The sequence below is a fragment of the Euprymna scolopes genome, chromosome 22 (assembly GCF_053919585.1).
Source record: "Euprymna scolopes isolate OS-2025 chromosome 22, ASM5391958v1, whole genome shotgun sequence".
NCBI lineage: Eukaryota > Metazoa > Mollusca > Cephalopoda > Sepiida > Sepiolidae > Euprymna > Euprymna scolopes.
The window spans coordinates 48,154,232-48,169,943 of record NC_136503.1 but is presented as its reverse complement, the minus strand read 5'-3'; the positions used below and the strand labels follow the sequence as shown (position 1 = coordinate 48,169,943).

General features: G+C 29.2%; 1 protein-coding gene across 31 annotated transcripts in view; it reads left to right on the top strand.

Moving 5' to 3' along the window:
* Window positions 1–15,712, top strand: part of LOC145243422 (dual specificity protein kinase CLK2-like) — a 196,553-nt gene that overhangs the window by 117,509 nt on the left and 63,332 nt on the right. For all 31 annotated transcript variants that reach the window (XR_013862879.1, XR_013862871.1, XR_013862872.1 and 28 more), the window contains 2 exons: window positions 7,419–7,512; window positions 12,154–12,220. Coding sequence is in view for 21 of the 31 variants with exons in the window: in XM_080106300.1 (XP_079962426.1) it covers window positions 7,419–7,512; window positions 12,154–12,220 (161 nt within the window). In the remaining 10 variants the exon portion in view is untranslated. The remainder of the gene's footprint in view (window positions 1–7,418; window positions 7,513–12,153; window positions 12,221–15,712) is intronic.

Sequence of the window (15,712 nt, the reverse complement as noted above, 5' to 3'; positions counted from 1 at the left end):
CTATTTTAGTATTGAGCATCATTGAATCAGATAACTACAAAACTTATTTCCTAGTAATAAGTTTAAACATATGTGGTGATGTACTCTTGTGAAGAAAATAATGATTTCCACTTGCTCTTCTTTTAAAATAATTGAGTACTTTCAGTTCTGAAAATCACATTTAAAAAAAATGCAAACAGATGAAAACACTTAAAATGCAATATAATGTATCTCATTTTTTACTAGCGGTTTCATGGCTCAGTTGGTAGAGCAGCCGGATGTTGATTACTGGAGTTTTTTTTTTTTTTTTTTTTCGAATTTTGCTTAGTCTAGCCACACTGAGGCATAGGATGGCAAAACCCAAGCGTGTGGATAACTACATTAATGTGTGTGTGTGAAATATGATGTGAAAAATGATTTAAATTGTTGAAAATATATTCTAAATAAAATTTGTGTAAAACTAATAACTTATTAAGATCAAAAGTTTTTTTTTTTTTTTTTTAGATACCAACATTTCTAGTCAATCAGAAGGAATGGTCTCATCTATTAAATCTTATTTATCCTCATAAAAAAGAAAGTAAATTTTATTATCAATCATCATTTTTAAATGTTTGTAAATTTGACTGAAAAATGATACTGATCCAAACAGATTTATGAAATATATTCCGTTTAGAATCCTATTTCTAAAACTATATTTGTACATGAAAGCCAACCATCAACTGTTTGCCAATCACTACAGCGCTTCTCTATCATGTTAATTTGTAAGTGATGATGGTAACCTCTTCCTTGAATCTTAATAGCTTCTTTGCTCCAGTGCAGTAGCTTATATTGTTACCAAATGCTTCTTCCCAATGTTGAAAGGTTTAGTCTGCTAGCAGAATTCCACTCCTGCACCTTGCTTACAGATTACAAATAGCCTAACAATTCCCTCATCTCCCAACTTCTTTTTCTACTCTTGCAATGTTTTATCAAGTGAAAGGAGAGGCTGGGGGTAGAGATGGTAGGGTTAGCAAAGAAGATAAGTTTTCATCAATCTCCCAGCTAACCCCCCCCCCCCCAATGAGTTCTGCTGTTACCCTTTTCGAGGTGGAAAATAAAGTATTATAAAGGCAACTAAAACACACACATACACACCTTGCATCATTTACTAAACTGTAAATGTATAAGTTTTAGCATAAGTGTTAGAAATGCTTATTTGCTTGCAGCTACTTATAACTCATCAGTGTTACTTAGACGTAGAAATATTTATTGTACAAAAGGTTATATAAAATTTGCTCAGTATCTCTGGCTTCATTCCTTTTTTTTTTTTCCGTCTTGTATTTTTATAAACAATAACAATTTCGGTTAAAGATATTAACATCCGAAAAAAAGTTGCTGAAATTCCATGAAAAAATATTCTCGATAAATCCAAAGTATATATATATATATATATATATATATATATATATATAGTTTTTTTTTTTATTGTTGCGGCAGTCATAAATAAGAGCTTGTTTAGAATAAGGTATTATGTTTTGACATTTAAAAATCCGAAAAAGGGTTGATATGCCATAAAGCAAAATAATCAGTATCCTCAATAAATTAGTCAAAACTTGTGTTTTTGATGAAAGTGGAGTGAGGAAGATGTTTCCTGTTCACAAAACATTCTGATATAAAATAATTTTTTTATTTATTTTTTATTTTTTTTTTTAATTATTCATCGCGTAAGTATATTGCTACTGAAGCATAAGGGGCTACTTTGGCAGAAGCCAGATTTAGAGGGGAGCAACCTAAATAGGGAGTTGGGAAGCAAGATCTTCACAATACATTTAAATTTCTGAATGTTGCTACTGTTGAGAAAACTAGGAGTAGGAAAGAAATTACGATGGTAAGCGGTTTGAGGAAAGCTCTCAGACTGTAAAATCTTCCAATATCTCTATAGTGAAGAGGTGGAATTTTGGTGCTGATTGAGTGGATTATGGGTATTATTAAATAATAATGAAACCATTGTGTACAGTGCTCTACAACTCCTCAAAATGTATGTATATGTGTGCATTTGGATGAAGAGATGAGGGGGTGGCATCAGGTTTAGTTTTGTTGAATTTTGAGAAGCATGAGGGGTTTAAAAGATGCCAGCAGTTTCATGCTTCAGCAATTTTGTGCTTAAAAAAAAAATGTTAATTAAAGTTATGGTAGTTGTGCTGTTTTATGACTTTGTAGTCATGTTCACGTGTGTTGGACACATGGCGATCAGAAATGTGTTCGGATTTATCATTAAGTTGTGGATGCTTACCAGGTCAGTTGCTAAATGTCAGGAATTCAATGAATCCAACCCCAAGGAAAGATGGTTAGTGTATGGCAGGTGTTTAATGGTATTCCCTTGGCTGCACATCTTTGAATGGTTTCTTGCCGATCAGTATTCTCAGCCAGATTGTACTTGTGAATTCTAAGTATGGTCGTACTGTAACGTTATCGGTTTAATGATGAAGTGATAAAAGACAGTTTCGGCTTTCTTTACAAAAGTGAAGTGAAGATATTTGTCTTTCAAAAGATATGCTTATAAAAATGAAATGACAATTTTTAGAGGACAACTTTTAGAAACCTGCTTATTTGGTTCAGATAAGGCATTTAATTGAAGACAATATTGGAATCTGTTTAGCGATATATCACCCCTTTTTATGTAAATATAAACTCGTTTGTTATAAAATTATTAAAAAAAGAACCCCCCCCCCTCAAACACAATCAAACAAAACAAACAAAAACAGCATTTTTTAATATCAAAAATATTTCTCAATTTTCACAAGGGTTACTTACTTACTTACTTAGTTGGTGCTGTATTCACTTTGAGTGGGTTTGACTGGCTTCCTTCAGAGAAGGAAGTTTCTAGGGAATATTAAATTTATAGCTGTTTCCAGTTGCATGTATATCGCTGTCAAGGGAGATAACAATATCAGTTTTTGCAGGGAGATGTCACCAACCATCTACATACGATGCCTGGTATTCCCAAATGGTCACCCATCTGATACTATAGTACTATGATCAGGCTTAACTTTGTTATTCTAAGAGCTGGTGTGTCAATGTGATCATGCTTTGTGTGTGTGTGTGTACACACACACACACACACACACACACACATGCTTACTTGCCTTGCTACTAGGGCAAAATTAGACAAGTTGATTTAAGAGGAGGGGGTACAACTCCTCAAAATTAGCATTTTTGGATTACAACAAAAATACCTAAATAGTCCTGTTGGCACTTCTTCCTCGATAAGAACATTTTAGGTGACAGACCATTCCGCTAACAGATACTACACTTTAATCTTAGGTGAAAAGCAGGATGAAAGAATTGTTATTATTATTATTATTATTGAACATTTAAAAAATTTAGATGATTTAAACCAAAATTTAAAAAATGATTTTTTTTTTTTTTAAATATCTTTTTTTTTTTTAACAAGTATGAGTTATTAAGAAATAATAATTCTAATAATAATTTCTAAGCACATACCCTTCTTTTGATCACTAATACTTGTGTATTTAAACTTTCAATGTTTCTGAGGATAGTGGGATTCGAGACAAAAACATTTCAGGTAAAAAGACTATTACATAGTTGCCTGTTATTTCAGAAATTAATATAAATTCCAAAAAATATGAAAAGTAATCTAGTACGAGAATAATTACAAGTAAAAAAAATAAAATTTATTGAATTATAGTTTTATCATGTTTTAATGTGGAACAGTTATTCGTGACCAATTTTATATTACTAACTGACTGACAATTAAAATTGTTTTCTATTAAAATCTGCCATTTTGTAATTCAAAATGTCAGACTAATTTTGTGTGATTTTTTTTTTTTTTTTTTTTTTTTTTGTAAAAACTGCATAAGTACATAGTTTTTTCAGATAAAAAAAATAAAAAATAATGTTTCAAATCCCAGTATTCTACAGAAGCACTGAACTTTCTCTATAAATAAAACATTATTGAAAGTATGGGAAAAAAGATCTCTTTTCATAAGTGATTTAAAAAAAAAACAATTTTATTTATAGTTTTAATTTGATTTAAGTTTTATTTTGAAAATTAAGCTAAATTAAAAACTTTAAGTAGGTATCCCAAACCCAAATTTTATTTTCTTTATATATTTTTTTTTTGCCACATAATCTTTATATGATATAAACAATGATATCAAATTTATTTTGATAGTACAGTTAGCCACCTAATTATGATCATTCAAGTTTCATTGGAAATTAAAAAATTTGTCGTCTTATATGCTAATTTTCAGTATATAACAAAAGTCAAATTGTCACAATGTATAAGTAATAAATGTAGACTTTTGAGCAAGTGAAAAGTCCTTGCAAATATGTCATCTTGTGGTAAATGCAAATTAATCATAATAGAAGCAATAATTATTAGATTAAGCCAGCATAATCATTGGACAAGATTCCATTACCTCATTAAAAAATGAATAAAACTGAAGTGGAATTTTAATTATTTATAAAAGATTTGTTTCAGTCAGTAACAAATTGAATCTTTGTATTTATTCATATTACAGAGATTCAGCTAGTTTTTAGTAGTAAATCAAAAAAAAAAAAACAATGAACTTTGATTTGGATCATATAAAACAATCAGAAACACAATTTGGTAATAGAGCAAGTTGAAGAAATGAATGATCGTAAGTTGAAATTGAAGGGAATTTCACTATATTTATTCATTTTTGCACATTAAACTCTAGGCTGGTTTGTGATACCTACTTCAAGAAGCATTTAAATTGTGTGTGTGTGTGTGTGTGTGTGTGTGTGTGTGTGTGTGTGTGTGTTACATTTCAAGTTTTAAGAAAAAAGAAAAAGTTGTCACCTGACAATACAGTAATATTGGGATAATAAAGCTGGTTTTCTTTGTAAGTATGAAAGAATTATAAACTGTGGGAAAAAAATTGGTAACTAATAAAGTCTTTAAATTTTTATCACAGTTTAATTAATATTTTTGTTGTTTATTAACCTGTTTAAATATAGTATCGCATGTGTAAATCTTAACTTAAAAAAGATTGTTGTTTTTTTTTTTGTTTGTTTGTTTTTTTCCAACACATACCGTTATCACTTCTCAAATGATTATGTGAGAGTTGGCATTGAATATCTTGTTTATTTTTAACAAATCTTAATTATTTATATTTCATAAACTTTTTTTTGCGGAGAGGGGGGGGGGGTGTCTTAGAAACGGTATAACAATTCAATGAAATTTCTGTCTCCCCCACCACCTCCACCACCCCAAATAAAAATTCATTGATTCAGTCATAAAATTTGAAATAAACAAGAGATCTTTCAAATGTTTATTTATATATCCAAACCTCCCAGTTTTTCCTCTATCGGCTGATATCAGAAAGGTAGATATTTTTTTTTATATCATATTACGCTTTCTCATTACTTCATCTCACACCATTTAATTTTATGTTTTTAAATATAATGTTTTCTCTTTGTACTTCATGTTCAATTATAATTCTGCAGTTAAATAAGTATTTATTTTTAGCTTTGTTTAAAAAAAAAAAAAAAAACTAAAAAAAAAGATTTTGTTGTACAGTCAGAATTTTTCCATCATTCATAATTTTTTTAATGTAATGAATACATTATAGAATTTTGTCAAATTTCAAAATATCAGATCTAATATCATATATATGATGGAAAATATTACATAAATAGTAAATAATAAATTCTCAAGAAATCAAATAGATTCCATGAATAGGGAAAAAAAAACAAAAAAAACTTTTCAGTATGGGGTTTTACTAACTGATGTCTTTGGACTTATAAATAATACTCAAAATGTTACCTTAACAAAATAATTTCAATTGTTTCAAAATTTGAATTCAAACAGTCCTAACCATTTTTATTTTACTTTAACATTGGCATTGAAAAAAATTTTATACAAGAATTTGGGTCCATAATTCTAGTAAATTAAAAAGAAATAATTCCATCAAAAATTTGTTCAAATTTTTCTTTTAATTAGACATGTATTAGGTTGGTACAAAAATGTTTTTTTATATATAGTTAAATATCAAAAAACATTATTTTTGCACCAACCTAAAACAACTTTGATAATTCATAGTATTTATTAATTTATGCATTTGAATATAAAATTTCATTTTCTGATGTTAAACATTTTCTTATATCCATTTTGCAATATTTAGGAAATGGTATTATTCTAATAGTTAAATGTTTTTTAAAAAAAAAATGACAAATTAACCTTTTTTTTTATTTACTAAATGTAAAGAAACTTTATTAAACTTTGCTAAAGATATATGTTGGAATAGGTCTTACTTTTAGATTTAGAAAATTTCTCTCATAATGATACAATTATAATAACCATTTTGCTACCTTTTATTTTGCTGCATATTTTCATATAAAGAAGTTGGTATAAAATTATTAAATTCAATCTTAAAAAATACAAATGGATTTCGATTATCTTAAGTATTTAAAAAAACTAGATATATTAGAATTAGGCATTATTCTTAAATATTTGTTGAAAGAAAAAGGATAAAAGTACTTTAGTGTTTTGTGTTATCATCTTCTTATAAAATCGTTTTTATCAGTTTGTGCATATTTAGAATGTATTTTTTTTTATTTTTTTTTTATTTATTTTTTTTTTTTTTTACATTTTTGCATAGAATCTTTATCATTTTCATACCTGCTTTCCATTGACTTTTTTTTTTATATAAGTGTTCTTTAAATTGATATTGAACTTTTGAAATGAACATTGTTTAATGTTATTATTTTCACACTCAGGTAACTTATCCTTTTTATTTTATTTATTTTTAAAATTAACATTGATCCCTTATTTTATTTTATCAAGTTTGTGCTATATTTGTCTATTTTTTTAATTTTATTTTACAGTAGATGTCATAAGGCATAAATTAATTTTGTATTCTAGTTCACATTCATGACTTTAAATTCATTCATTTTAGTTGTGTGTTGTTGACAAGTTATACATTATTAAATGTGTATTATTTCTCATTTATACATGTTGCATAGAAATATCTTGATAAATATTCATCAAATGCTGATTTCTGTTTTGCTTTTTTAAACGTAAAATTTTTAATAATTGTCATTAAAAAAAAAATATGTAAAGACTTGATCCCCATTTAGTTTTGAAAGTGATCTTATTTCTCTATATACATATATCTATGTATAGCATCTCTCTATATTTTTTTTATATATATATATATATTTGTTTTTTTGAAATCTTTTTTTGCTTGTATGTGACACTATCTTTACTTGGCCTTGCCTACCCTTGTTTATCTCATATGTACCCTGAATTGGCTGGCCTCACTGTTGCGGCATTGAAAAATTCGGTGCTCCGGATGTGATCGAACTCTGCTGCTACTCCGCTGATTGATTTGTTCGCTTGCTGGGGGATGAAATGTGCCACTGAATGAATGAATGGGGGATGATGAAAATCGTTGGGGCTGAACAAACCACAGGACCACGCTGAACTCAGTGCAAGAGCGCCCAGCATCGAGGACGACGAAGATGGTCACCTGATCTATCACCCGGGAGACGTTCTTCAAGCTCGATGTACTCATCATTTCGTAACGTTTAGCCTAGGATATTATTTGACTTCTTTTTTTTTTCTTTTTTTTTCCTCCTTTTTTTTTTCCTTTTTCTATTTTTCAACTTTTTCCCGTTGTGTTAATGTTTTTTTTTTCTTAAATCTCAAAAATATTTTACTTCCTATTCTATCTCTACTGTCTTTCATATATTTTAACTTTTAATTTTTTTAAAAATCTTCCTCCTTTGATATCTCTCAATCCAAACAAGAAAATATACTTTCTTCACGTTGTTGCATCGTATTATATATATATATATATATATATATATATATATATATATATATATATATATATAATCTTCCTAAATTGTTTTCTTGTATTAAATTTATTACTAATTCAAATGTAAAGACAAAAAGATAAGTCCATATGTTTGAAAGTATTTCGGTGTAAACATTTTATTAAAGTACTTTGATTTATTTACTTTTTTATTTTTTTTAATTAATACATAAACTAATTTTAAGAAAACATTTTTTTGTTCTGATTATTAATTTTAAAAAAAGTTAGGAAGCTCTATTATGCAAATGCTCCTATTTAGAAAAAAATCTCTGTATTGGTCAGGCTGTATTCACCGGTCATTTTTATAAGCAATGTGTTCATTATGTGTGTGTGTGTATAATTTTTTTTTTTTTTTGTTTACAAATATATGAAGTCGATGGAAAGATTATAGGAAATGATTTTTTTTTTTCTCATTTCTTTTGATAACATTACAAATACGATCATAACTTTTTAATAATACCATAACCCCACTCCTCAAAATTGTCAATATTTCTGTTTAAAAATTTGTGTACTTCCATCTTCATGCAACCATTAGTAACATGGGTTGTTTGATTTTCCTCTGAGTAGATACTCTCCTAATTCTTTTTATTTTTGTTTGCTCTAAATGCAAATTATTTTTTTTATGACTTATTTTAGGATTTGGGCAAATTTTATCGCACACATATTTGAATTGAATGTTAACACATTGTGTCAGACTTGTAAATGTAGCATTTGCTAATACAACAGAAATTTTTCTTATCAAGAGCAAAGAGGTTGTTAATGCATGTATTTTCTGAAATACATAAATGTACATATAATTCCTAGCACACATACACACTTGATCGTGGAATAAGACTTTCCCTTCCACTTATGTTTTAAAGAAGAAAATCCCCTCTTTCCTCCTATCCCTATTTTTATCTTAAATGTCGATTTTGAGAAGGTGGGTGGGTGGTTGGTTGGTTTTAAGCTGAATCCTTTTCACTTCCTTTTTTTCACTTTGTTTATATACTAGTTTTTTTTTTTTTATTTAAAAAAATTTTCTTTTTTTTTTTTTTTTTGGTCAAATTGTGTATAGATAAAGTTTGTAAACTAAATGCAATGGGTTTATAATATATTATTTATTTTATGATTTCTTTGTTTTACTTGGAATGGAATTGGGGAAAATAAGAAAAACTTTTTTTTTTTTTTCCCCCTTGAACCCTTTTATATTTTCAGTCATAAATGTTTGCATGTCCTGATAATTAATACATGGCAATACACACACATACACCCACACATACACCCCTCTTTCCTTCTCTCCCTTTTTAAACATTGTTAAATAAGCTATCAAATCTATTTAATCAATCCGATAATTTTTAGACTTTCTCAATTGTACATCATTTGGATTGCGTATATGTGTGTATTATATATATATATATATATATATATACACACACACACATACAGACATGCAATTGTTTGTAAACTTTTTCAGGATCTTAACTGCATATTTCGGATTATTGATACTTGGAATGGCTAAGATAATTTTCTTATTGCAATTATTTCTTGTTTTTTCCCCACTTTGGTTTTTTTTTTTTTTAATCTATATATTAATACGACACCGTGTGTGTTATTTATTTTGTGTTACGCCTACATCCAAGTGACTTGTCGCTTAATTGTTATGAACTTCCATTTCTTGTAATAAATAATTTTACCAAGAATTCTTCAAGTTTTGGTTTCGATTTCGATTATAGCTGAAGGAACCTGAGTTATATATCCATATATTTTTTCATTTCGGTCTCGATTCAAGCTGATACACCCAAGTCATATGGATACTTCTTTTTATTTTTGGAAATTTCAACTTTATAATATATAATAAGAATCGATAGAAAATTGACTCTATAATATATAAAAAATCTGCATAAATTAAAATATCATATTTAAGCATATTTTATGCCCGGGCTACGCCAGGCATCCCTGCTACTTAGATAAATACTTTTGCAGTTTTAACAAAAGAACTATAATATCAGGGAGTCTCCAATTACGCTGAACATCCACAAAATGCCAACATCAATATATTACATATGAAAGAGTCCGCTATGGAATTTTCACAGGTGCTGCTATTATTGGTTACTGTTATAGTGGCTTTATAAGTCTGATAAATCATAATTTATGCAAGGAATTGAAAACTATGAGAAAATAAATTTCTGTGATCTACTTTTTAAAAGAATCTCTGTTTTCAATAATCTGTTTCGGTTTTGTCCTAAGTCTGACACTTTACAAAAAATGTTGCAATTTCACTTTGTTTCACTTTTTAAAAACTGGAACCAAAGAAATCCGGAACAATTTTTATATTCTTCAATATTTAAAGAAGAAAAAGAAGAAAAAATTAGATGGTGTTTTTCGTTTGCATATTTCAACATAATTGCATATACATTGTTTCTTTATATTTGAAGGTTCACATGTTCAGTTAAGTGAGGCATACATGATTTTATTCATAATATTGATTTTAAAAATCGATTTTTAATCAATATCCAATATTTGTACCCCCCCCCCTCTCAGTTAAATAAAAATCGTTTTAAACATTTTTTTCTCGCTTGTTCAGTATAGCCTTTTTCTTTCATAATCTTATAAGTTGTTAAAACATTTAACATAGTGGCTATATTCTATTAAAGAATTCATTAACTATATTTCTTTTGACATTAAGGATCTGTTTAATTTTTGTCAATTATTTTTGTCATCATTTTAAAAGTAAAATGGTTGACCAGAGTCAAGGGCGAGCCAAAGTTCTTCATTGTCTACTACACAAATGTAGGAGAGGGCACCACTCCTTTTCCAGGATTACTCCGCTTAGGCTTGACTATCACCTTTATAATGCCGAGTGTTTAACAAGGGGATAGCAAATACCATTTCCTGACTTTTTGGTATCACTTCACTAAGGATTGAACCCCTGATGCCAAGTGGGCCGATTATAAATCGTTTTAAGTTGTAGTTGCTGAAGTCCAGACTACTGCCTCTCCCTCCCAAATAATCTTACTCTTGATCTTATTGAAATCATTGGGTTTCCTGGTTTTGATAGCATTCTTTCTCCTTATTATTTGGAATAACTGTCAAGCAATATTGGCCACTCTTATATGATCATGGTGATGACCATGGTTCCAAATTATTTTATTTCCTCCAATGAATTTTTAGAAAGGGTGGTAGCAGCCAGTTTAAATTTTATATTTGATGAAACAAACTAAAAATAATTGTTAACAATGAAAAACATCTAATAGTTTTATTGAGGGTGGGGGTAAAGCAAGACTTGATGTTTGTAGATGTTCAATAATTACTGCGTATTTATTTACTTTCCCACTGAGCAAATTAGGCATAAGGCCGTTTTTTAATGTGGGGAGGGGGAGAGGAAAGGGGGACCAGGTCCCCCGAGAGGAGGGAAGGGGGAGCTGGTAATGATGCCTCTTGGTATATAGGGTTGCTCCTACATGGACTAGAAACTGATTGCCACAAGGGCAATGGTCTTTCAGTCTAGCATCTGCCGGAACAGATACTATACCTTAATCTTCGATGCCCGGCCACGTTCAGTAATTACTGATTCTACATGAATTTCTCTTCTCTATCTTTTGTTTCTTAATAGACCAGCAGGATAGAATGAAATTGTTTTGCAAGGTTTATCAGTTGTATTCAACATCTTGTTGTTGTACCCTCCTCCCATCTCTTGACCTGTTCGATGAAAGGAATCTTGTTTTCTTCCATATTCTTTGTTTTGATTGGGTTGGGAGAGTATGATTTGCATTTATATCAGTAGCATTGCTTTGTTATTGAAATAGTCACAAACGCCCACATTTGTTGAAACTGCTTTGAAATGATATTAGATTTTTAATGTATTTCCTCAAATTAGTTTTAATTTTTTTTTTTTTTTTTTAACCAAAAATTGTATCCCTTTTAAGGTGCATAAACATAGTAAGACATATTTATCGTTAGACAAGGTATCATATTTTTCTTTCTCCCTAAGCTGTTTTCTATCTGTAGCTTTGTGTTTTTTATTGGCAAATCTAATTGTTTTAAGAATCATTTGTCTATTGCAAATCGAATGATGTTGGCTACTACTGCAGTAGGGGAGTTGAAGGTTTAAGATGGTTTTAACAGCCACTTTCAGACATTCTCCTCCTTCCATTCCTTTCCAGTTCTAAAAACCCAAGTCATTGCCATGGTTAAAAAAAAAAACAAAAAACAAAAAAAAAACAACAACAAAAACAAATATAAAAACAAACTCTCCTCCCTCTCACCCACCCATACTGTCTTTATTGCTGGCAATCAGCCAGTATCACTTTTCATATACAAGGGATTATTTGAATCTTATGTTTAATTTCAGATGAAGTTATTCAAACCCTTGGTGAGGGTACCTTTGGTAAATGTGTTGAAGTGAAAGATATTGAAAGGTAAGTATCTGTAAAGAAGAAAGCGTCATTGATGAAATAGTTCTCATATCATACATGTAATTCATATTTTTTTTTTTTTTTTTTTTTTTTTTTTTTTTTGGCATGTTTATTTCTCATTAAAGCACTTGTTGGTTGTAATTTTCTTTTTAAAGCTTTTCTGGCACAGCGCACTTGATACTGCAAATACGCTACTTGTCTCATTCCATTAACCCTGTCGATCCTACCTCATGTTGCTGAAATTAATTTAAATTCTACGAGTTTTGTGAATTTAAAAGAAATTTGTTTATTTTCTGTAGAAATTCCTTTATAGTTTTGAATAAATCTTAGTCTTTTGAAGCCTCGTTTTAAGTTATAAAAATATTCAAATATAAACGAGAAAAACAAGAACTAAAGACAAGTTCATAAATGTTGACAATATTTTGTGTTCTGTATTTCAATCTGGTATTTGCTTATAGATTTAATGTATGTGCAAATTTTGATAGAATTGGTTTGGTCACGTTGATATAATGGATGAAAGTGCTTGGGTTAGTAGATGTAGATAAGATGAGGTAGCAGAGTCAGTTTGCAGAAGGACAAGGAAAACATGAGAGAAAGAGGGATAAATAAAGACTTGACCAGGTAGTTTAGAAACCAATTTCTAAAAGCTATATTATACATGCCGACATGTGATTTAGATATTAAACTGAATATGATGAAATTTAAATACACGCTGAAACTAATATATATATATTGAATAAACAGATAAAACTGTTTTTAGAACACGTTAAAAATGCAAAATATTTTATGAAAAAGAAGAAAAATGATTCAATTTATTTCCTTTTTCTTTTTTAAAGTTGAAATATTTCTGATATATTTTGGATAGTAACAAATCCATCTTCAGAGAGTTCTATTACCTGTATTTTTTGTGTTTTTTTTTTTTTCTTTTTCAAGTAAAATCCTTGTGTAAATCCAAGGCGTGTTGTTCTTGTTGAAAACGCACAAAGTGTAAACGAACTCTTCATTCGTGAGCTTTTTAAAAGAAATTAAAACTGAGTTGAAATTTACAATCAAATTTATTGTTTGACCGAATACTCCCCCACAAAAATTTACAAAGTCCTTATTCTGCAGAGTTTCAAAGAATGCTATTCTTGCTATTCTTCTCATCATCAGACAGAAAGAAATCGGCAAATTATATTTGTAGCAATGCTAGAATTTACTGTGTGTTGAGAATGTTGCGTGATCAAAACTCATTTTTGTTAAAAAGTAATTTTTATTCTGAAATATAGAGATGGCATCTACAAGAGTAAATGGGATATTTACACATGTAGCATATGGAACATACCATAATACACATGCTTGTAGCTGTGAGCATCGGCTTTTAATATTGGATTCTAAACTTAGATACAGAGCACTTCGATTTCACAGAACTTTAATGGTACTTGAATAAGTTAAATCATTTGAATGATTTTACCATATGCGATAGATTTGTGTATAAACAAGATTAACATTAAAGACCGTTGATAACATAGTAAATATTTACATCTGGGTGATTTGAAAACTCAAAATCTGAATTGATTGCTGACAGGAAAACTCTCCATAAAGTAAAGAAAAGACCTTGAAAGAGTTGAATATTTCTGTGAGCATGTGGCTGGCTATTGTAGTGCGTGGAGGAAGAAGATCCAGAAAGAAAAAAAAAAAAGATGTTGCTTTCCAATCGGAATGCTAAAAACATAAAAGAAAGAGATGATTATTATGGCTTAACATATCTGTGCATGGTTGTCTTCTGACAAGACTGGATGGAACATGTGCACGCAATGATTGATGCTGGTCAATTGCAGGCACGATTCATGCTTATACAATCGGTGGAAGACCTTGAACACATTTGATCCTGTTACCAAAGTTTTAACTGGTATCATACGATAAGGCTTTACTCTAGAGGGCAGCCATATATTACGCCATATATTACTTTATAAAAAGAGCCATTTATTTATCACATGAATTGTGTGTGTGTATAAGAGAAAGAGGGTGAGATATATTCAATACAAAAACGGCTGAAAATTCGTCTTGATTACTGATGCAACAATTCTAATATTTTTACTGATTCTATTATAAATTCCAGATTTCGATACAATTTCCAATTTTCATTCTAAAATTGTCTAATTAAAAAAAAAAAAAAAAAAAAGTAAAATTTTATTTTTTTAATTTTGGGGGAAGGGAAGGTAATAGTGAAGATTTCTCATCTACTTTTAAATGTAGATATCTTTTCTTTTTTTTTTAAAATTTATTTTTTTCATTTGACAAGCATCTTAATGATTTTTTCCTTTATGTATTATATCCAAGATTTTGATGAACTTATTGTGAGATTTTCATCGGAATTTTTTTTGCTTATACCATATTTTACCGATGCCATTTTTAAAAAAAAAAATATTTTTTAATGTTATATAAATTTGACTTTTATTGGTAGTTCAAATTTATCATTTTTATCGTCAGTAAAATCAACTATAGAACAAAAAGCAAAAGAATAAATAAATGTTCTTTGGAATCGGATATTAGGTAAAAAAAATTTTTCCCCGATTCCAATACCCCAAACGTTCCAATTTTGAATTTTTATTTTCAATTAATCATTTCAACACTAGTTTTGATTTCAGCATATTTGCCTTTAGCCACTCGCATCCCTGGTTTACACACACACACACACACACACACACACACAATTATTTACTAATCAATAAACAATTATTATCCACATACATATGTCTTTTATCCTTGCATAGCTATTGGTGTAGAGATACCTGTTCAAACCAGTAACTCAATTCAAACCCTGGAATGAGTCACCTTTAATTCCAATTACGAACATTGCAAACAATTACTATTATTTCAACTGATACCCCTTATCCTCAAGTAATCTCTTGGCCTTGATAAACTATAACCAAATAATTTAAAAAATTAAAATATGCAAAATTAATTTATTTAAGAAGTGAATATGAATAAATTTTTGGCAGCATTTCATGTGTTGATGAACATTTGGAACATCTACTATGACTATGCAATTCCTACAGCTAAATGCCTAAAAAACTGAGCCATAAAAGCTGACATAGTGATATGTGACAAAAAGTAGAAAGAAGCAACCTTAGTAGAAGTTAATGTCCCTAATGATGCTGGATTAAATAGAGCTGAGAGGGGAAAAGATAGCAAAATACCAGCATCTTATGTACAACCTGAAAAGAAACTGGAATTTTGGGAAGATCTCCATCATTCCAGTAATTATGGGAATAATTGGACTCCTGAAGAAAAAAATTTCAAGAACTACCTCGCAAATATACCCAATGAACCAAGTGCAAGAAAGATTCAAACACAATTTCACTTAAAGAGACAGCTAGAATCTTAAAAAGATTTCTTGGTTGGAATATGAGATAGCTGGTAAATGTCTGGCATCTTGTAGGATGCCGCATTCCTAACTTGGACAAAATGAAAATTAAAAGGAAAAAAAAGAAGTATTTTTATATCATCAAA